This window comes from Ceratotherium simum, chromosome 17 (genome assembly GCF_057802395.1).
Source record: "Ceratotherium simum simum isolate JZ-2026a chromosome 17, ASM5780239v1, whole genome shotgun sequence".
Classification (NCBI taxonomy): Eukaryota; Metazoa; Chordata; class Mammalia; order Perissodactyla; family Rhinocerotidae; genus Ceratotherium; species Ceratotherium simum.
The window spans coordinates 1,202,466-1,226,302 of NC_141916.1; the positions used below are offsets into that span (position 1 = coordinate 1,202,466).

The following is a 23,837-nucleotide window of genomic DNA, read 5'->3' on the forward strand; positions in this document are numbered from 1 at the left end:
ATATTTAAAGGACTGTAGCTACTTTGTAAGGAACGGACAAAACAGGGGACAAGAGTGGAAGCAGAGAGGCAGCTGGCGAGAGACGATGCTGGCTCAGACTACAGTGGTGGCGGCAGAAAGGGTGACAAGCAGTCAGATAAAGGATATATTTGGAGGGAGAGCTGACACTAACGGATGGACAGATGGATGGATATGAAAGGGTAAGGTATTCACATTACCTCCTGGAAGAGAATTAGCAGGAATCAAAGGAACCTAAAAATCAATTTTTATCAATTTCAGAGAGAATGTATCAACACTATACTGAAAGATGTTAAAATCACTGGTTATGCCATATAAATTAAAGTCAACTTGGTAAATGGAAATTTTAAAAACTAATTTAAAAATAAAAGCACACTTCATTTTATATTACATATAAAATTTGTCTGAGTTTTTGGTATGTACAATCTGTCAGCTTTTTTCAAGCAAATGTATCAAGGGCTTAACATCTACTTGTGCTAACTGACCACCTTCTCTCTCAACTCTCATACTAGATGTAATAACAAAGGAGAAGTAAAAACAGATTTTAGGGGCCGGCCTGGTGGCGTAGTGATTAAGTTTGCGCACTCTGCTTTGGCAGCCTCGGGTTCGCGGGTTCGGATCCTGGGCGCAGACCTATGCACCGCTCCTCAAGCCATGCTGTGGTGGCATCCCATACACAAAATAGAGGAGGACTGGCACAGATGTTAGCTCAGGGCCAATCTTCCTCACCAAAATAAAAAAAAAACTGAGATTTTACCAAGAGAGAATATTACATATATATGTAACCCAAAGCAATGTTTCTTAAGCCTTTTTTGAACATAGACCTAAAGCGTTTAGTCAAGACACTATCTTTCCTTTGATTCCTCAAGAACTAAGCAGAAAGTATATATATATATATATACACACACACATAGCTTAGCTTACACTAAATCCTTTCTATCAGCCTGACTCCCTCCCCCAACCCCTACCCTCCACCAAAGAAAGTTTTCAAAACGAAGCAGTAGAGGGGGGTTAACTGAGAGGCAGCATGGAAGCTGGATTTCCCCAGGATACTTCATTATTCAATCTGGACTGGCTATGACTTCCTAAGGTATAATATTTAAATACAGTATATTTCAAAGCCAAATGCAGTAAATCAGAATTAGCACAGGAAAAGAATTTGCAAAACCGCAAACTAGAGATCATCTTTAACCAACAACTTCAGAGAAGACTGGTAAAAAAGGGCCCTAATCCAGGTGGATGAATGGCAATTAGGAAAGAGGAGTAAGAGGCAAGGCCTAGAGCTTCTGGAACAGTCAGGGAAGCAGAACTAGGATACTTCACAAGTGAGACTTGAAACGGTGTGTGTGTGTATGAGAGAGAATATGTATACAAATACACACATATATATAGAGACACATACATGTACATAAAGATAAATAGGAAAGCAAGAAAAACAGACTCAGATCATATCCAAGGCAGGATGATATTTAATCTTACACCAATTTCCTTCAGTAAGGCCTCTGGAGAGGAATTTACTCTGAAACCAGTTATTGTCTATAATGCTGGCAGATGCTGGCCCAGGCACGGAATCCTATTCCCAGAAACACATCTCATGGCAGAATTGTCCTCTTCTTGATAGCAAACAAATGTAGGTTGATTTCAAAATCTATCTCCAGTCTTAACTCAGGTCCTAGCAGCATATTTTAAAGTGCTGCTAGACATTTCTACCTGAGAAGTACAATTTAATCAACTAAATTAATATTTAAAACTGATTTTCCGAGTTACTTTCTCCTGCTTTCTTCTGCACCTCCGTCATGTTCTATCCTTTCTTCACAGTGGCTTTCACATCTGTTTTCGTCATTCTTCCTATCATCACCTTAGTGTAAGCTCTGGGCTAGCTTTTTTTTTAGCCTCCTGATTGGTCTTCCTTCACATTTCAATGAACATGCTGAGGGTTTACTAAATGAATTATGCCAAAAATTGTGCTAATGACCACAAAAGCTGAATAAGTAATAGCCCCAAGTCTTCAACAAGCTCACAGACTAGCTAGGAGACATGCCTGTAAATAAATAATTACAATATGAAAATCTGTACAGGTGCTTTGGGAACACAAATTAGGGAATATCTAACTTGGTTGGAGGGAAACAGACTGAAAGATTTTATTATAAAAGAAGCAATGTTTGAACAAAGCCATGATTTAAAAAAAGAGGGGGAAGTGTGGGAGGTGGAAGTAAACTTTGGCATGAGAGAAAGCAGGCTCATGTGCTCAGATATGAGAGAAACACCAGAAAACAACAAAACTTTCAATACAGCCAACAGGGAGGATGCCTGGAAGGAGGGTGAAAGGTGGTGAGGAACAGCAGGCTGGACTTCAGTGCCAGGCTAAGAGGGCAAGAGTGCAGGCAGGAAAACGAGGTGCAAAGATCTAGGTGACGGACTAAGCCAGACTTCTCAACTACCACTTCATTACAGTGCCACATGAACAACCACTGCACTGACGCGATCACTCTCCTGTTCCTGCAACTCTTGTTAACTTCCCCTCCCTAGAGGTGCAGACCAAGATCCCTGAGATCGTGACGGTAACAGAACTCTGCAGCAGTACTTATCTCAAAACCCAACACAAACCTTATGCCTCAGCCTACACCGTGTTATTCACAGTTGTTCCTATTCATAATTATATCTAAAAATGCCATCCATAACCCCTGTGATCTTTGACAATTAAAACTCAAGCTGATCAGATTAACTCTAACATCCATATCTTTCCATCTCTATCATTTTCTAGCACAAGCGTCTCTAGCATCCTCCAAACAGGTCTTTATTAATCCATTCTTATTCCACTCACATCTACTCTCCCATATCAGCAATGCTTCAACAGCTTTCCAAATCAATAATAAGGGTTACAAGGCTCTACGTAACCTCTCTGACCTTAACTCTCCCCATGGGTCCCCTGCCACCACTAAACTGCTACCACACCTTCAGTTACTCAAACACAAGTTCTTTTCCACCTCGGGGCCTTTGCATATGCTGATACCTCTACTTAGAATGCTTTCTGGGACGCCCGTGGCTTAGCGGTTGGGTGCGTGCGCTCCACTACTGGCGGCCCAGGGTTCGGATCCCGGGCGTGCACCGACGCACCACTTCTCTGGCCATGCTGAGGCCGGCGTCCCACGTACAGCAACTAGAAGGATGTGCAACTACGACATACAGCTATCTACTGGGGCTTTGGGGGAAAAAAAAGGAGGAGGATTGGCAATAGATGTTAGCTCAGAGCCGGTCTTCCTCAGCAAAAAGAGGAGGATTAGCACGGATATTAGCTCAGGGCTGATCTTCCTCACCAAAAAAAAAAAAAATACTCTTTCTCCCATTCTTTGAAACTTTCACACTAAGTTAGGACCCCTAATAAACACAGTCATTGAAAATACATTATCGTAACTAAAATTATAAATAAAAAATAACTTTTATTGACCACTTACTATGTGCCAGGCAATATATTCTAAATGCTTTAAAATGTATTTACTTATGTAATCCTCAGAATCTACTTAGTAATAATTACATAATTTACTTATGTGATCCTCATGTATTTACTTATATAGTCCTTACTTTTAATTTTTTTTTAATTTTATTTATTTATTTTTTTCCCCCAAAGCCCCAGTAGACAGTTGTATGTCATAGCTGCACATCCTTCTAGTTGCTGTATGTGGGACGCGGCCTCAGCACGGCCGGAGAAGTGGTGCACCTGTGCGCGCCCGGGATCTGAACCCGGGGCCGCCAGCAGCAGAGCGCGAGCACTTAACCGCTAAGCCACGGGGCCGGCCCTGTAGTCCTTACTTTTAGATGAGAAAACTGAGAGCCGGAGAAGTTGGGTAACTTACCCAAGGTCATATATCTGATGTGCCCAAGGATCCATATCTGATAAGTGACAAGAGATAGGATATGAACTCAGAGAACCTGCTCGAGTCTCCCTTTTTAACCACTGAGGTACACTGACTTTCACACATACGACTAATAGTTAAATGTGTGTATGCTCCCCAAACTGTAAGCTTCATGATGGGAGAAGCAGTAAGGGGGAAAAAAGGGGGGGCAAAAAAAAGTTCACCATTTATTTTGTGGTGAACAATGGTAAGTAGAGGATGCCACAATCAAATATGTGTGCATATCAAAAAGATTCTTTAAGCAGAATGAGAATGGACTGCCAAGAGGTATGTGAAACAAACTCAGTCTGTACCAGAATGATCGTATTTATTTTAGAGAAAGTTACATTAATTTTATAATAAAATTATGCTTAAAAGAAAGAACACTATTACACCAATTAAAAAGTAATTACTGCGTCCATATTCCAAATGAACTAATATTTTTAAGTACTTTCTAAATACAGTGAACATAATTTAATCCTTCAAGGAATTAGGATGATTATAACAAAACTCTAAATTTCATTATAAGCTACTGAAATACACATTGTAGCATTAAATATATAGGAAAGATCTAGAAACTGGGTTAAAACAAGAATAAATCCCTAATGGCAACTTTTTTCTCGTGGATCCTCTCTTAATGTAGCCAGGAGTTCTACTGTTAACGTGCTGATACACGTGTCCCATCACAGAATCAACTATTTCACAACATTCAAGTACGAAGACTTTTCACCTCTTCACAGCCAACAATGTTTCACTTCTAGCAACAGAACTTTGCAGTCATCTTGTATTATAAAGGATAAAGAGCACCAACTGTAGGTCATACAGTGGGGGGGGGGGGGGGGGGTGTTTCTTTCTTACTCCATTTCCCCAATGAAGATTATACTAATTCACCCTCATTGCTGAATACAGAATTTGACTTCTTGCTTACTTTTCCCCTCCCAGTTCCACATTTACTATCAACAAACACTTCACGTACATATACACACAAGTTCTCTGCTGTCTACAAAGTAGGCAGAAACTAATTAATAAAAATCACAGCCAATTGCCATTAACATTTATCTGCCTTTATCAAGATGCAGTCAATCAACATTTGAAACCAATCACGAGAAGCCATAATATCTGAAGATAATAATCTGGTATTTTTTATTATTGTCCTTTAGAAGGAAAAGCTGAAAAGTCTAATCTCACTGAGAGACTGTCCAAATTCTATGGAACTAGAATATTCCTATATCAAATATTATATACTACAACCTAGAAAGATTTATCACCCAAGGAATTTTTGTTTTAGCAGTATTCTCTGGTAATAGCATTCTTAGCTACCAATCCTGCTTCATGACTGTTATAAATAATCCTAATTTTATTTCAGTCCTGAAAAAACACTAAAAAACGAAATGGGTTTAAATAAAGGACAAAGGGGCACATACATCATACCAAAAAAAAAAAAAAAAAAAAACTAGCTTCTCAAAGAACCAAGAATTTAGCATCTGAAAATCTTAGAAAAGGAACATTATCTTTCTCTCCATATAAAAAGTACATTACTCTTGAAGACCTACTAGTTCTAGAATACTGTGGCTTGATATTTATAATATGATAAATGTATAATGAAGAGTTTATGAATCTGCTTAGGATGGATCTAAGGAAAGTGAAGGTTTAGATAAATTTTAAAGGTAGAATTTCTAAATTCATCAACTTGAATCAATAGCAAGGAAATAAATAAAAGTAAATCATTACATAGTTTTAGCAATTGCAGAAGGACTGATAAATGAGCAATAAAAGCCTTAATGAATACTGAAAAGACAGTTAACAAGGAGATGCAGAGGAAACATGACTCAGGCTGGAAACGGGATTCAGCAGAAAACTAGGAGCTCTATGTAACATATCCACACAGTCATTATTTTGGAGAGCAGGTAAATATTCTGGCACAGAGTTCTTTCCAGTGGTTACAGGAATATTTTATAAGAGGTCTCATCCAAAAACACCCGGGTAGCCCAGGCCTGAGAAAAAGATGGAGAAGGCACATGGAGAGAGAGAAGAGAACACGTCATTCTTTCCAATCCAAAGACCGTTCTTGCTGAAATCTGGGGTCTGAAGCTGTTTTACTCAGATGATATTCCCAAAACATCTACAAAGAGTGTTACCAAAAAAGTCTATAAATGCCACTGTCAGCTTGACTTTGTTTAGGGAGAATATGTTGAGCATGCTTCAACTTAAAGAAACAGATTTTGTGGTTTTCCAAAATCTTAAAATCACCTGTATCAACGTGCCTTATAAAGATTCAAACTTGAACCAGTAACATATAAAAGCTTTAAAAGGTAAGTGCAGGGCCGGCCCGGTGGTGCAAGTGGTTAAGTGCTCGCATTCCACTTTGGTGGCCCAGGGTTCTCTGGTTCGGATCCCGGGCGCATCCACTTATCACGCCATGCTGTGGCGGCATCCCATATAAAGTAGAGGAAGATGGGCATGGACGTTAGCTCAGGGCCAATCTTCTTCGGCAAAAAAGAGGAGGATCGGCATTGGATGTTAGCTCAGGGCTGATCTTCCTCACAAAAATAAATAAATAAATAAATGAAATTAAAAAAAAAAAAGGTGCATCATCCCAAAACCAAAACTCTAATAATTCAAAAAGTGCTAATCCACAGAAAAAAGTACACAGTCATATACCAACTAAACAATCAACTATGATCAGTATGCCTTATGAGCACTAAGTTAGAGTTGAGAACTCAGACAACAGGGCCTAAAATTAAAACAAGCAGTACTTTATCCTTAAATATTAGGACATAAATTTATAAAATACAAGTGGAAGGACATGTAACAGCAGAAAACCTTTAAGTTAAGGATGCAAAACAAATCCTCTAAGCATAAAGGAAATTTTTTAATGAGGGTAAATATCTTAAACCAATCCTAAAGGGGGCCTGGGGGGCCTGGTTTAATAAAGAAGGAGAGAGGAAGGGAATCCAGAAGAAACTGGATGTACGGTCTGCTTTTCTGGGGGCTATGTATTCTACAAAGCTCCCAGTTTAAGAAAAACAAAACAAAAAAAAAACCGTAGAACTTACGAGAGTAAAAGGAGAGATACATTGCCTAGGATCCTATATTCTGAGGATCTGTTTAGAGACCTGAAATACCAAATACTTGGTGTCCCAATCTCTTTAAGCTTGACATACTTTCTCTGAAGAAATGTTAGTAATCATAGGCCATATTAAGTTTATATTTCCTGGGTATAATTTTGAATGTCTTGTTATGTGCAAAAGAATCTAGAAATCAGGTGAATAAAAATTATAGAAGAGGGGCCGGCCCGGTGGCATAGCGGTTAAGTGCACGCGCTCTGCTTCGGTGGTCGGAGGGTTTGCAGGTTCAGACCCCGGGCACACACAGATGCACCGCTTGTCAAGCCATGCTGTGGCGGCGTCCCATATAAAGTAGAGGAAGATGGGCGCTGGATGTTAGCTCAGCGCTGATCTCCCTCACCAAAAAAAAAAAAAAAAAAAATTATAGAGGATATATCTGGGATAATGAAAGAAACAATTTTTGAAGGCTTTCTGAGAAGCAAGAGCCTAAAAGGACAGTATTAGTAAACAAAGTAGTGCAGACCCAGGACTAAATTGCTGCAAAATTATTTCTAAAAATTATGCATTAAGAAAAAAATCTGTAACATTAGGGCTGGCCCCATGGCTTAGCAGTTACGTGCATGCGCTCTGCTACTGGGGACCTGGGTTTGGATCCCAGGCACGCACCGACGCACTGCTTCTCCGGCCATGCTGAGGCCACGTCCCACATACAGCAACCAGAAGGATGTGCAACTATGACATACAACTATCTACTGGGGCTTTGGGGGAAAAAAGGAGGAGGATTGGCAATAGATGTTAGCTCAGAGCCAGTCTTCCTCAGCAAAAAAAAAAAAAGAGGAGGATTAGCATGGATGTTAGCTCAGGATTGAGCTTCCTCACAAAAAATAAATAAATAAATAACATAAAATAAAATAATTTAAAAAAAAATCTGTAATGTAGACTATAGCTTTCAGTACAAGGCAGACAAGCAGAAAATGCCAAGAGTGTTGGCATTTTACACACACACAAATTCAGTAAATATTTGCTGAACTTTGTACCAGATATCATGCCTTCGCTGCTTTATACTTATTTTTGTTAACCTTGAACCTAGAGATGAATAGAAACGTTCCAGTCTTCCCATCTAGACTTCAAAGAAAAAGATGTTTGAAGTATCTATTCCTGCAGAGATTAAAAACAGCTACCAGGGGCCAGCCCCGTGGTGTAGCGGGCTCCGCTGCTGGCAGCCCGGGTTCGGGTCCCAGGTGCACACCGATGCACCTCTTGTCAGGCCATGCTATGGCAGCATCCCATATATGTAAAGTGGAGGAAGATGGGCACAGATGCTAGCCCAGGGCCAGTCTTCCTCAGCAAAAAAAGAGGAGGATTGGCATGAATGTTAGCTCAAGGCTGATCTTCCTCACAAAAAAACAAAAAAAACATAGCTACCTGCCTAAAACCTTAGAAAAGAGAAGAACAGCATGTCTAAAGCTAGTGAAAAGAAACTAAAACTTGCCTCCTCCTGAGACCAAGTTACATGTGGCAAATTTTCATCTACAGATTTATGCCTTCCTCAACTTTTTTTCTTAATTTCTTATCTGAAAAGGAGTTTTCTGTTCTTGCTATGCACTGTGGAGAATATGTAAGTTTAAGAAAATCTAACACCTTCTTTTCTATTACAATATTAATGATTTATTCATTTTAAGATGTTCCCTATTTCACATCTGACAAGAAGTAGATTTCTTAGAACACGAGACTTTTTATTGAATAATTTGTGATAGTTTTATGAGAAAAATAATTTATATGCAACATCATATTTTTAAACTAACAAACAGCCCACCACCCACCCTCAAAATACTGATGATATACCGTTTTTCCCCCAGCCTTTCCCACCACATACTTACCTGCACAACTTCTTTCAACATTTGCTATTCTGGGGATTGGAAAGCTCAGAGCTGGAGGCTGAAGTGAAGAAGGAAAGGTTGGAGGGTGAGCCATGGCACCAGCCCCACACTAGGAGCTCCCCTGAGATACTACAGCAGGGATGACACCATGGCTCTGAAGCTCAAACTCCAGCAAACGGAGTCCAACCAGAACATGATAAACGATGGGATTCTTCTGCTCTTTGAAAAATAAGGAAATCATGCTATAAAGACCGCAACGTCCAGTTTCAATATTATGACTCCCTGTTCACATCTTCATTATTCCCCAATCCCAGAATCTTCCCTCAGACTGATTCAAAGTTCTACTCAAAAAGGGGAGCAGGGCAGAGCTTTCTATAAACTTGCACACTTTTCTGGAAAATGAAAAGATAGGGCTTACCTGGCCATAAAAACATCTAATACAATACATTAAAATATTCTGCCTAACTGCTCCTTGTGTATTTTCTTGCTCTCCTAAGCACTCAATACTAAATCTAAGGCTCTAGTACACGTTAATACCATCAACCAGCAGAATGACAGCTGGACTATACACACGTATTTAAATTCCTAAAAGTGGACCAGTGAGCTTTTCAAAAACCAGGGATAACCTTTGGTATAAGTACATTCCTTGGGAGGAAATGAATTTCTTAAAAGTGTTCCACTCTGATAAAAACAAATAAGGACCCCTCAATTAAAATAACTTTAATCAAACTAAATGATAAAGAGACAAACATAAAGACTTTTAAAGAAATCAATCTAAATATAGGACTTAAATGTGATTTATTCACTTTTATAAAAATGTGAACCCTGGGCTAGCCCGGTGGCGCAGCAGTTAAGCGTGCGCACTCCACTTCAGTGGCCCAGTGGCTTCGAAGGTTCGGATCCCAGGTGTGCACCGATGCACCGCTCATCAAGCCATGCTGTGGCACCGTCCCATATAAAGTAGAGGAAGATCGGAACAGATGTTAGCCCAGGGCCAATCTTCCTCAGCAAAAAAGAGGAAGATTGGCATCGGATGTTAGCTCAGGGCTGATCTTCCTCACACACACACAAAAAAATGTGAAACCTTGTTTTAATATAAAATATAGTGAATTACTGATTCAAAGAAAACTAGATTCTGACTGTTATGAATACTAAGGCTAATAAAAATAGATGTTTATTTAAGCTAATTAAAGATAACACCTATTCAGTGACATAAATATTATTGAAGCTGGCAAATATTTTAAATCAGTAAACTAAATACAGAAGAGTACCCAAATCCTGAATTATGTTACATGAAACAGTTAAAAATGAAAAGCATTCCTTCAGCAAGGGAACACAGGACCTTCAAAATACTTCTAAACATCTTGTGATCTAAAGTAATTCAGTAAACATTCAGTGAGCATCTACTGTGTAATGTGCTCGAAATATTACATTCTCACTCTCACATCTTCATGCACTTGGTGCTCAGAATAAAGAACACCCAAGTCAAAGGGAGCAGAGGTGTAAACACCTCTACATGGCTCCCTGCACCATCACCGTGGCCTCGAGGCCTCAGACGACATCCCCCTCTCTCACTGTGTTCCAGCCACACTGACCCCCCTCGTTGCTCCTCAAACACATCCGGCTTACCCCTGTCTCCAGGCCTCTGCACTTGTACCCTCCAGGAATGCTCTCCCTAGATACCTCCATGGCTTCCTTCCTCACCTCACTTCAGTTCTGAGTCATCTGAGTGAGGACTTCCCTGTCCACGCCATTTAAGATTACACTACCCTTTTCTCCAGCCCCTTGGCACTCTCTATCCCCTTTCCTACTTTAATTTTTTCTCCATAGCATGTATCAATGTCTTATACACAATGCGTTTTATTTATTTTGTCTAATGTCTTCCTATGCTTTAAAATGTTAGCTCCATGAGAACAGATCTTATTTTCATACGATCTGGAACAGTGCCTGGCACAGAGTAGGCCCATACCATGAATATGCCCTCTTCTTCCTTCATGCACACTGTTACTTGAGTGTTACTTGACACTAACTGACCAATGAGGCGCTCACAGCACATGCAAAAATTTGAGCATAACCATCATTTCAAAAAGTAATGGAATTATGTTGAAAAATAAATGTTAAATTTTATATTTCTGAAACATATATGAATAAAATTGTTTAATGCCTCTTCCCACTGAAATTGACAACCACTTCCAAAATACCTAATAGACTACCAGAAAACTTCAGTGGTTAGAATGCCATACCAGATAAGGATCTGGAGATTAAAAAATTTTTTTTCCATTTTCAAATTTTTTCTCCAATTAGAGTACCTTTTCTTAGAAGTTGTTTCAAGAGTATTTCAGACTTACAGTTTAATATGCGAAGACAACACACGTTTCTTTTCTATCATAAAATCCCACTACAAGAATTATACCACTTAGAGCCACTGGGCTGCACTGTAGTCCACGGGAATATGCATTCCTGAGTTGGTTAACAGTGCCCTCCTGAACAAACAGTCTTACGCAGTGGGCCTGGTACAAACAAGCACTAACATGTACTGAGTGTCTACCAAACGATAAGTACTGCTCAAGGCACTTTCTACATATTACCTCACTTCATCATAACAACACCTCTATAAGACGGTTACTTTTCCCTCAAATTGGGGCTCAGAAGAATAGTCTTATAAAGGAGTTAGACTGAAGATGTCTCCTTTTCACAGTGATCATGGACAATACTCAGCCCCTGCAATCCCAAAAAGATACCAAAGATTTATTCTCCAGAAAAACTCAAGTGGATAGGCTCCAAATTTGGAACTTAGCCAAAAGGTGGGTGAGGGGTGAGGACTAGGCTTGAAAATTGACATGAAGACCTACATTCTGAACTGTGGGATCCTCAGTTTTCTTTCCTTAACCTGCTTACAGAACGCCACAAATCAGATGTAAAAACCACCCCTCTACCCTACCTTGAAACTATGTTTTCTGTGGAAAAACTGAATTGCTCCAGAGAAAGGAATGTCAAACACTATCAAAATGAGGCTCTCTCCAATGAAAAAGCTAACTCAACTACATTTTAACAACCTCCGTCCACAAATGCTGTTACCATTTTTAAAAAACTTGTTACTTGGAAATAATTTTAGACTCACAGAAGAGTTGCAAAAAATAGTCGAGTTCCCATATACTCCACCTTCCCCTAGTGGTAACATCTTATATAACCACAGTACAAGTTCAAAACTGAGAAATTAGCTATTAACTCAACAACTTTATATGGATTTGACCAGTTTCCCACAAACGTCCTGTTCTATCCCGGGATCCACATTACACTGTGTTTTACATCTCCCTAGTCTTCTGCAACCTCAGCCTATTCCCCAGGCTTTCCTTGTATTTCACAACACTGATGGCATCAGTCACACTGATGTAACTGCACTGTAAAATGCCCTACAATTTGGGTGTGCCTGTTGTTTTCTCAGGACTACATGATGGAGGTTATGCATTTCTAAAGCCACATCACTACAGAGGCGCATGTGATGTCAGTATGTCTCATAACAGGTGATCTTAACTTTGATCTTGGTTAAGCTGGTGCATCTGCCAGTTTTCTCCACTGTAAATTACTATTTTCTCTTTTTAAGCAATAAATGTTTTGAAAGAAGTACTTGGAGAGTATGCAAATACCTGTTTGTCCTTAAACTTCTGCCCACTAATTACAGCATTCATCCGTGGCACTGCCTGCGGGACCTGATACTGTGATGTTATAATAGTGATCTTCCTTCATTTCTTCTGTACTATCTTGGTTAACTGAGATGCTCTACAAATAAACCAATCATCTTTTAAAGATCTCACTCTTAAATATGAATAGTGTCAAAGACTTTACATAACTGGCCCAAAGTGATAAAGGTAGCAAGTGAAGAATAATGTCTCAAAATCAGGGTCCTTCACTCTACCAATCACTTTCTTTCAGCTTTATTACATTGCCTTTATCCCAGGAGAAGAACAGGTTTAAAATTTCATATGCCCCACACAGTCTCTCTCAGCATTTCTGGCTCTAAATAGGAAAGATCTTTACTTTTCTTTTTCCTTAAAGAAATACCTTCCTATTTTCATTAGCACATGTACTATAAGGTCTTTAATTTACTGATCCAGATTAAACAATAAAGAGATAATATACTATTCTATGCTACAGAACACAGAATTTTGCAGTAAAATTATTACCTCAGCTGAAAAGATACGTGGCTACTGTATTTATGGGTCTATTAGACTCTAGGGAATCTTGAAGGAGGGAATTCAAGGGAAATGGTCCAATTTTTTGCTTTGGGTAAAAGAGAATCACGGCTATAATGACTCCACACATGAACTGGAATTTATTTACTCAAGTGTACTGTTTTATGTTTCTTTCCAAATGACCTAAGAGCTGAGAACAGGTCTGACATTTCTGTGTATTGCACACCACCTAGTGTCTTACACAACAGAAAGTATTCAAGCCCTGACTGAATACTGACACAAAAGCTTACTCTCTGTATCAGGAATGATTTTCCATCCATCTTCTCAACCAAAATAAAATTTTTTAAAAATGAAATCTTAGTACTTCTACTTCCAACCAAGATGGCATAGTCAGGACTCCCTTCCACCTCACATGAAACCACTTAAAAAAATGGGCAAAATAGATTAAACAATGGTTTTCAAACAAAGAACATCAGGCAGTGCAACACAATGATCCCTGAGAGGAGAGAAAGAACTGAAATGAGCCCTACAGCTGCCCAGCTGATGGACTGGAGAAGTCTCCAGGCTGCGGAGCAGGGAGGGGGAGGCCTGGGGGAGCCCAGCCATCTCTGCCACTTGAGGAAGTGTAGCTCAGAGTTTGGGTAGACCAAGGCAGCTCGAGTGAGAAGCCAGAGTACCAGACAGGAGAGAGCTACAAAGAGAAAAGAGTTCTAGAGATCTGGATATGGTCCCTCTTGAGTCTTCAGCTAAACATTGATCAGCAAACGTATGTGAAGAAAGTACCAGAGGCTCAGAAAAGAGAGAGTGGGAACAATCTCCAGGGCTCATACAGAGCTGTCCCCACAGGACACTGGGGAGAGTACTCAGAAGAGTACAGCTTCTAGTTAGGGAAAATTAGCCCTAGACTAAAGGCTAATGCAGTTTTGTGTAACAAAACTTAAAATTAAAAAAAAAAGAAGTCTCAAAGGCTCAAACAGCTTCTAAATAACTTAATTGTGTCCCCAAGAAAATTAACAGAAATATAAAAAATACATAGCACTGAACAGCTAAAATTTCCAAGCATTAGCATCCAAGCAAAAATTACCAGGCATGCAAAGAAGCAGTAAAATAAAACACATAACGGAGAGGAAAAAATCCAATAATCAACAGACAAACCCAGAAATGACATAGATGATCGGATTAATAGACAATGACATTAAAAGGTATTATAACTACATTTTGTATTTGACAGGTAGAATAATTGGCATGATGCAGAAAAGATTAGTGAGCCTGAAAACAGCAACAAAAAACTATCCTAAATAAAACATGGAAAGAAAAAAGAAATTAAAAAAAATGAACAGAGCATCACTAAGCTGTGGGGACAACTTCAGGCGACCTAATACATGTGTAATTGGAGTCCTCAAAGTAGAACAGGGGCAGAATAAATATTTTTTTAAATAATGGATTAAAAAATTCCCAAATTTGATAAAAACTATAAACACACAAATTCAAGAGGCTCAATAAATATCAAGCACAAGAGTCATGAAGAAAATTATACCAAGATACATTGTAATCAAAATGTATAAAACCAAGGACAAAAAAAAAATCTTAATAGTAGCCAGAGAGAAACAGTTACATTATGTAAAGAGGACCAAAGATAAGAATGTCAGTAGACTTCTTGTCAGAAATGATCTAAGCCAGAAGACAGTGGAGCAAAATCTTTAAAGCACAAAAACAAAAAACTGTCAACTTTGAATTTCATATCCAGCAAAAATCTTTCAAAAATGAAACTGAAATAAAGACTTTTTCAGACACACAAAACCTAAAAGAATTCACCACCATCAGAAGTACATTACAAAAATGTTTTTTAGTTGAAGTCTATGCCAACAGGGCATAGACCCGTGTCATTGGAAACGCTTCAAGACTCACAGAGCTATTTGTTAGATCTGGGGGAAAGGAAGAAGTAAAAGACAGAGATACTAAAAGTATGAGGGATCAAATAGCCAAACTTTTAAAATCTTGAATATTGGTATATCCCAAAGATCTATACTATTCTAGGGTGTAATAGCTTAGGAGTGAATATGCTTTGAATTTATTCATGTTTAGAGGGTGTGTGAAATTGAAAACCAGGTAGATGGATCTACTCTGACCCTAAAAGTGGCCCTGACATAAATTACTTGAAGAGAGTGGATCCCAAAGATTATAGGTGGCTAAGTATGTCATAAGTATGTCCATATTCAAGTGGAGATCAAAGAAGCCCAAGTAAAAGAACTGTGGACTGACAAGACAACTGTGGTTTCAGCAAAAGTTCTTCTCAAAAAGGCTACCTTGAAGATTATGACTCAAACTTTGGAGGAACTAGGTGATAAGCAGGGGAAGAAATCACATGTGAAACTCCTTAACTAAAAATTGACAGACTTTAAATAATTTTGCCTGTGCTACAACACGTAAAAAAAAAAGCATTGAAATAAAAGTGTGTTTTTTTTTTTTTTTTAAAAAGTCCTTCAGGTAGAAGGAAAATGATACTATAAAGAAAGAAGGAAGGAAGGGAAAGAAAAGGAAGTGAGGAAGGAAGGAGGCAGGCAAGGGAGAGAGGGAAGAAAAACGAGGGAAAAGAGAAAAAAGGAAGGGAAGAGAAGGGATAGAAAGAAAAAGGAAAGAATGGGAAAAGAATCACCAAATGTTTTCAGTTATGGATGATGATAAAAAGCAGAAATAACACTAATGACTATCCCTCTCCCCCAATTAAATGAACAATGAGACTACATAACAGAGGTCTAAGTAGGAAATGCTTCCCTTCACAAGTGAAATTTCAGCTGAGATCTAGAGAATAATTAAGATATATACTTCTGGTACTATGGCAGATAATAAAACAGAATGCTCCACTCAAAAACAACTAAAAATGCTCCATTAAATATTAATTCAGCTAATCAACAAATATTAACTGAGCCCACGCCAGGCATTATTCTCAAATGGGAATACACTGTAAACAAAATATCAGTGAAAACTAACACAGAGATTACATTTTTATTTTTAAATGAATTGCTGAGCTTGGGAGGGAAGGAGAGAAATCCAGCACCGAAAAACAAAGTAAAAGCTGGAATTCAAAAAAGCCACAAGCTTATATCCCGAAAGGGGAATCTGCCCAAGATAGAAAAGCGATTAGAAGACCTAGTGATGGTCTTGATTTTGATGCTAAGCAGAAGGTGGTAATGGAAATCTCTTCTGAGAATCTACAGCCATAAACCAGCCCAAATTCACATTACCTGTGTGGACTGCAACCTCAAGCCAACATTTTATTTTTGGTTGGTCCTGGATTGGTTCTGTCTTAGGCACTGACAAAAGCAAATGCAAATCCCCTTGGGAAAAATGTCCTTCCACCTAGTGCTCAAAGAATTCCCACAGAGTTCTAGGAAACATGGAATGGTAAACTTCACACACTCTCTCTCTCCCTCTCTTTCTCCCTCTCTCCCTCTCTCTCTCCCCCTCACCCACACACCCACACCCACACAAACACACACACAGAAACAAGATGGCATTAAGTGAGAACCAGCAGACACAAAAGACATTAGAATGATCTATGACTACTTCCAATTGCTGGATTTACCACATGTTAAACATGAGAATGTATACAATGATTAAAGAAATAAAGGAGGGTATAGTGGAATCCAAATCTAAACAAAGGAATGAATAATGGTAGTATGTGAATAATAACAGTAAATCTGTGGGTACAGAAGATAAAGACAACAAGATTAATAAACTTGATCTAATGGAAAGAAACAGAGCAATACACCCACCAATTGGTCAATTTGCATTTTTGGTGTTCAAGTACATAAACAAATAATTGGTATCATAGTGACCACAATCTCTAGCTACAGGGGAGTTACATGAGAAATCAGCAACAGAAAGAGAACTAGAAAAACTTCACGTTTGGAAAATTAAAAACACTTATGATTAAAGAACAGTAAAACACTCTAAAAAGTAAAAAGAAATTAAAAGTATAAACTGATGAATATAAAACAAAAAATAAGTTAAAAAAATAACCAAATGAAACTAAAAGTTGATACCTAGTAAAAATGGACAAATCTCTAGAAAGACTGACAAATAAAGGGGAAAGGCACACAGTAAACAGCCTTAAGAATGAAAAAGGTGCTGCAGAGAAAAATATATAAGAATGCAGCATTATGAATAATTTCTTTACTTTGATAAAGCATACTATCTACAAAAAGAAAATTCTGCATCAAACATCATACTTGCTGGTGACAACTTAAAGCTTGTAACAAGACAAGTAACAAGAGAAAGATTTCTATTTACACTTCTATTAAACATTGTATCAGAAGTACTAGTGAGTTCAGAAAAGATATGCAAGTTATAAAAATTACAAAGGAAGTATCAAAACTAATTTCCAGATGCTATGTTTATTTACATGAGAACCCCCAAAGAACCTACAGATTAACTATAAGAATAAAAAAGTTTAGCAACATTAATGAATACAATAATCAATTTAAAAAGTCAACTGTACATCAATAAAACAGTAACACCTATAAAATATAATTTTAAAAATACCACTTACCAAAAAAAAGGCAACAAAAAAATACTTATGCATAAATCTGACTAAAGATTTGTGTAAGTCCATTATGAACAAAAAAAACGTAAAATTTTATTGAGAGAAAATACAGGAGACCTCAATATATGAATTCAAGGAGAGGAAGAATATTATAAACATCCCAATTCTTCCCCAAACAAAAATAAAGTCAATGCAATTCCACTTATAAAAATACCTTTTTTTTTTTTTAATTCTAAATGTGTCATTGAACAAAAGCCAAGAAAGTAAAGACATCTCATGAAGACCAAGGTGGACAGACAGACATGAAGATTTAATAATACCAAGCTACAGTAGTTAAAAAAAATGTGATACTGGTATAGGCACAGACAAACACATCAAAGTAACAGAATAGAAATATAAGAAACAGATCCATGAATATAGAGAAACTTGATTTACAATAGAATTAGCACTGCTGATTAGTTGAGGAAGGCACCCCCAAATCAATATATGATGCTAACAACTGATTGTATCTATATACTGAGGAAAAGAAACTGTACTCCTAACTCACACCATATACAAAAATCAATTTCAGATGGATTAAATTTAAGTATGAAAGACAAAATGAAAAATCATTTAAAAGATATAGGAAAATATCTTCATTTATTTCATTTCAACAGGGAAAAATGTCTCAAACACAACCTCAATAAATTCAAAAAAAAATTTTAATTTGACATTATCAAATGTCAGATCCATATGAACACAGCTGATGGGACTCAAAATTGGTACAAACACTCCCTAAATATATCCTGGAAGACCTTTTGTGAATTTAATTTTCCTAAATTTTGAGAATATGGCTTGGGTCAGAAAACTTTTCTAACTTCATAAAGCTCCCTCTTCTGTTGTTTTCATATAGTGTTTCAAAATACAATTGCTTGTTTTCTGAGATTTTCTGGCTCTGTTCCCCTCTCCCACTTTTATCTGGACCTTCTCTTTTCTCTGTCTCTGTTGTCCTATCCCCCTCAATTTTGATGCCACTCCCAGAAACAACTCCTCAGCAGGTCCTGGAAGAGAGCAGTGGTGTGTCAGTCCTGAGAGTTCAAAGAGGTAGCTCAAGCCACTCTGGGCTTCAGTACAGGTCCCTTATGCTGGTCCAACAAAGTGGGCAAAACTTCTCCCAATTTCAGATTGGCTAACCACACTACAGCTTTCAAATTGGCTGTTCACCACTTTGAGGTGCTTCTACTCTAAGGTCCAGATCCCCCAATGCTTCTCTCTACTTTCCTATGCACGAAAACTAATAAATATAGGTCTTTTTGTTAGTTATCACCTGCTTATATTTTGGGTTTATGGGGATACCTTATCACCAAGTTTGGTTTTGCCATCTAGTTGTTCTATTTTTATGTGGGAATTCAGAAAAATAAAAAAACTAAGCTGCCACCATCGGTGCAATCATCCCAGAATCTAAGCAAGACCTAATATTATAATTTTAAAAATAACTTTGGGGGCCGGCCTCGTGGTATAGTGGTTAAGTGTGCACGCTCTGCTGCTGGCAGCCCGGGTTTGCATCCCAGGCTCGCACTGACACTACTTGTCAGGCCAGGCTGTGGCGGCGTCCCATATAAAAAAGTGGAGGAAGATGGGCACGGATGTTAGCCCAGGGCCAGTCTTCCTCAGCAAAAAAGAGGAGGATTGGCATGGATGTTAGCTCAGGGCTGATCTTCCTCACACAAAAAATATATATATATATAACTTTGCTTACTTTTATACTTTCTTTGATTCACAGAAATTTTTGCACTAACGTTTTAACTTTCTAGTTAATGATGAATACATTCCATGTTCATGATTGAGGCAAATTACTTAAACGTACAATATTTTTCTGAAAGAGAACACAGTGTTTCATGTGTAAAAGCCTAGGGCCTAAGTTCTCAACAGGAGAACCACAATGAACACACAGGGGCGTCGGCAGATATTTTAAATCTTCTTGGGGAAACAGTAATATCTGTCAGATAATCATGTGAATTACTACTATTAGTGGCTTGGACCTAAGTACTTAATTTAACAGAGCTGTTAGTATTTCTTTTGGCTTGGGGCACTGTGAAAAAATTACCAAGACACTAAGGGTGTCATAAACCATGTATCTTGGTGAAATTTGCTTTTTGGAAAACAAATGTCACCTCATTTGATTTCAGGAGATGAGCGAAAAATGTATCAGACTATATAACGCATTCAAAGAAAAGCTAACATTGTTAGTTAGCATCATGTAATAATGAGCCAACCAACGAGGAACTTGGGAATTCATTTAACTTGATGTTCTTGCTTGGTCAGAGGAAGAAGAGAAAGGGGAGCTACGAATGACACATAGGTCATGGAGTCAAAATGACTTGTGTTGCTGAGAATGTGATCATGACATGAGCAGGGGCATCACATTCAAAAGAGTAATTATAAGGGCCGGCCCTGCGGCTTAGCGGTTAAGTGCGCGCACTCCGCTGCTGGCGACCTGGGTTCGGATCCCAGGCACGCACCGACACACCGCTTCTCCAGCCACGCTGAGGCCACGTCCCACATACAGCAACTAGAAGGATGTGCAGCTATGACATACAATTATCTACTGGGGCTTTGGGGGAAAAAATAAATAAATAAATAAATAAAATTATTAAAAAAAAAAAGAACAACCTCATGGGTCCGCCCAGTGGTGCAAGCGGTTAAGTGCACGTGCTCCGCTGCAGGGGCCCAGGGATCGCTGGTTCGGATCCCGGGCGCGCACCGACGCACTGCTTGGCGAGCCATGCTGTGGTGGCGTCCCATGTAAAGTAGAGGAAGATGGGCACGGACGTTAGCCCAGGGCCAGTCTTCCTCGGCGAAAAAAGAGGAGGATTGGCAGATGTTAGCACAGGGCTAATCTCCTCACAAAAAAAATAAACAAACAAACAAAATCATCAATTAAAAAAAAAAAAAGAGCAACCTCATGTTAGCAGGAGTTGTAGAACCACAAGTGAAGGGGACCTAGTCTTCCAGTGTGAGCTTTTTCTATCTTCTTGCCTCATCTCTGGCTACAGACAATAGGTCACAGCCACTTGTTTCCAAGAGTTTCAAGAGCAAAGAAGAGTAAACTGTGAAGCAGTTTGTTGGTTTCAGGCATTTATTTCTGAACTAATTCCTTCCTGGGCTCACTCTTGTTCACCTTAACTCAACACCAAAACAGCAACAATGACTAAAGCCTCCAGCTTTCGGCTCAAGGCACCAGATCCACTCTGACAACTCTTGAATTGCTAAGTAAACATTTTTTTTAAATTGTTGTTCATTTTATTTTATTAAGTGTTCTTTATATTCATTATGTATCTTTAACATACTTTAAGTATCACAGATTCTAAGATGCTTACATGCTGTTGTTTTTAATCATACTAAGGTATCAACAGAAGGTTACAAGCTTATAACATTACATAATAATGTTAGAACTATGACTCAAGATCCATCAATTGTAAGGGGCATCCTGACAGCAGAAAGGATAAAAATTTTCAATAATGTATAACTTAGAAGAAAAGAAACAGGTACCTCACTTCTTATTTACATTTTTATTGCAGTACAAAAGAAAAAAATGTAATTTGTACACAGTACTATATAATTCTCTTGCATACTGAACGGAAACATAACTACTGATGCATTTGTATGTGTTAAATAATTAGTTAACTTGTGTTTTAAATGCTTTATATTATGCAGAAACCCTTGGTGAGTTATCAGATAGGTGTTGAGTGTTTTAGCAATATCTGGGAAATTGTTTAGTTTTGGATGACCTGGAAATTATTTTTTTTCCTATTCGAAATAATGGAATATAGGGTTCCACCTCCCAAAAAATTACTACACAATACATAAAAAAATGATGTGCCTATATAAACTGAAACACACATACGTAGCAAAATATAAAAATAAAAAGAATGCAACACAAAATTCAAACTAGCGGTTACTTCTGGGGAAGGAGGCAGGGGAATGATGGGACATGGAAATAACTCCATTAAGTACAATATGCATGTGGCAGAAAAATGCATATTTGTTAAAAACAAAGACAACAAATCACTTTTGCACCTTAATAATCACCAGAAAAGATCTAAAAAGATACACACTAAACTGTTAAGAGTACAGTTGCAATGGTAAACTTTCATGTTCTATTTAAATATTTCTGTATTTTTCTTCAAAGTTTTTGCGATGAGCATCTATCACTTCTGTGATTTAAAAAAATATAAAAAATATTTAATGGGGGGGTGGAATGGCAATACAATCGCTGCCATAGTTCTCTGACACGCTATATTCCACAAAGTTAATGCAGCATTTTAGATCATGAGGTATCCTTCAGGAACATACGGACTGAGATGCATTAGATCCAGTTTATAGATAACATATTGAACTAGCCAGCAAATGATGTGATCAATGACCTCATATTAAAAAGTTCCATTCAGACTAACATCTAAAAATCTTGGAAATATTGGTAGTATGTTACCCAGTACACTCTGCAATTTCTTCCTTTCACTTCTTTCACTTTTTTAATGAAATTTTTTAAATTAGTTTTCATTTGTTTTTTAAATTAATATTTATTAGTTTTATTTAATTTTTATTAGAACAACATGCATTGAATACCTATTATGTACTGGGAACCATGCTAGGTACTGGCAGTACCAAACAGATAGGGTTCCAGTTGTCAAGAAGCTTATAACACAGTAGCACTGTCCAATACAATTTTCTGCAATGAGGGAAGAGTTCTTCATCGGCACAATTCAATATGGTCACCATGAATAGCATGTAGCTACTGAGCGTTTGAAATGTGGCTACTGTGACTAAGAGACTAAATTTTTAATTTTATTTAATTTAAATGAATTTAAATAGGCACTTCTGGCTGGTGCCTACAGTTTTGGACAGCACACATCTACAGGAAGACAAGGACAAATAAACAGATAACTACAACGTATTAAGGTAAACACTAAACTAGTAGTATGCACAAAGGCTATGAAAGCAGAGAAAGGAACACTGAGCCCATCAGAGAGTGGCTTCTACAAGTATTCACACCTAATTCTTGAATCATGTGAAGAAAGCCGAAGCATTACATGAAGAGGAACTAAAACAAGTAAAGGCTTAAAGTGTAAAAGTGGAGGGACACTGAAAGCCGTTGTGTAGTAAATGGAAAGACTCACTAGAGGGAGTCAGGGGATAGACACGGAAAGCTAAGAGCCTGTGGGCTCAGGAGGTGGAGAGACATTGCAGCTGTTTAGTGGTTGGCTTATTATGTAAGAGGGAACACCACCAAGGAGTGAAATTGGTAATTAATATGGTGAGATCTACACATGCTCATAAGCTGGAGTAAATTACTGTAAATTAGAGGAAAGAAAATTCTAGCAAAAAACTGGAGTTACATTTCCTTAGAAAAAGCTTGACAATCCTTCCCCAAAAAGAGAACTATGAACCATTTAAATAACTAAATTATCTTACCTGAATTAGTATACCAGTCTACCTATGCAAATAAACTTCAACTACTCTATTCAAACTCTAAAAGCTTAACTGGGCTTATAGTAAGAAATGAAACACACAAAGTATATACCAGTAAAAAAATCAATACTTCAACCAACACCCATGAAAGTCACTAGCTTTTAGCACAAAGCTGAGGGAATGTACCTTCCTAAACTAAATTCCTAAGGCTTTAATCAGGTCTATAAGGAAATGAGAATTGGATTAATACTATCCTCCTTATTAAACTCTAGAATATTAGCCTATTATTATCAGGATGCTTAAAGATCACCATAAGACATCAAGTGCCTTCCACAAACAAAAGCCTTCAAAGATAAATTAAAATGAGTATAAACATGGACACAAAGAAATCTCAGTTTATCCATGAAAAACAAAATTCCTCCAAAATGGAATTTTTAAACATCCAAATCATTTAATTTCAGCATATACAAACTCTTAGTGCTACAAATACAAATGTGATTTATTTAATATTCCTTTGAATTTCCCATACGCTCTTAATATATTCATCATAATATGAGACAGGAAATTATATTTCTATACATGCACTTCTCAGAAGAGGCTTCAAAAATAAAATAATTTTACAATGGAGATTTAAACAACTGTTTCCAAAGATATTTCAACATGTATTAAGTGTCACTAAGTAAAAACGAAAGAGAGAAAAGGGAAAATATTTTCAGCCAGAAAAATCCTAACCAAGAAGGCATTTTTCAGGTAAGCTCAAAAACCTGGATTATTTGTAAATAATGTGA

General features: G+C 37.8%; 1 protein-coding gene across 4 annotated transcripts in view; it reads right to left on the bottom strand.

The window, feature by feature from the left end:
* The window catches only part of CNOT2 (CCR4-NOT transcription complex subunit 2), a 116,434-nt gene that overhangs the window by 46,556 nt on the left and 46,041 nt on the right, over positions 1 to 23,837 (bottom strand). The window contains exon 3 of one of the 4 annotated variants that reach the window (XM_087442027.1): positions 8,860 to 8,917. The exons of the other annotated variants lie outside the window; for them this stretch is intronic. Coding sequence (XP_087298153.1) covers positions 8,860 to 8,880 — 21 coding nt within the window. The 5' untranslated portion in view covers positions 8,881 to 8,917. The remainder of the gene's footprint in view (positions 1 to 8,859; positions 8,918 to 23,837) is intronic. 4 annotated transcript variants of the gene reach the window in all.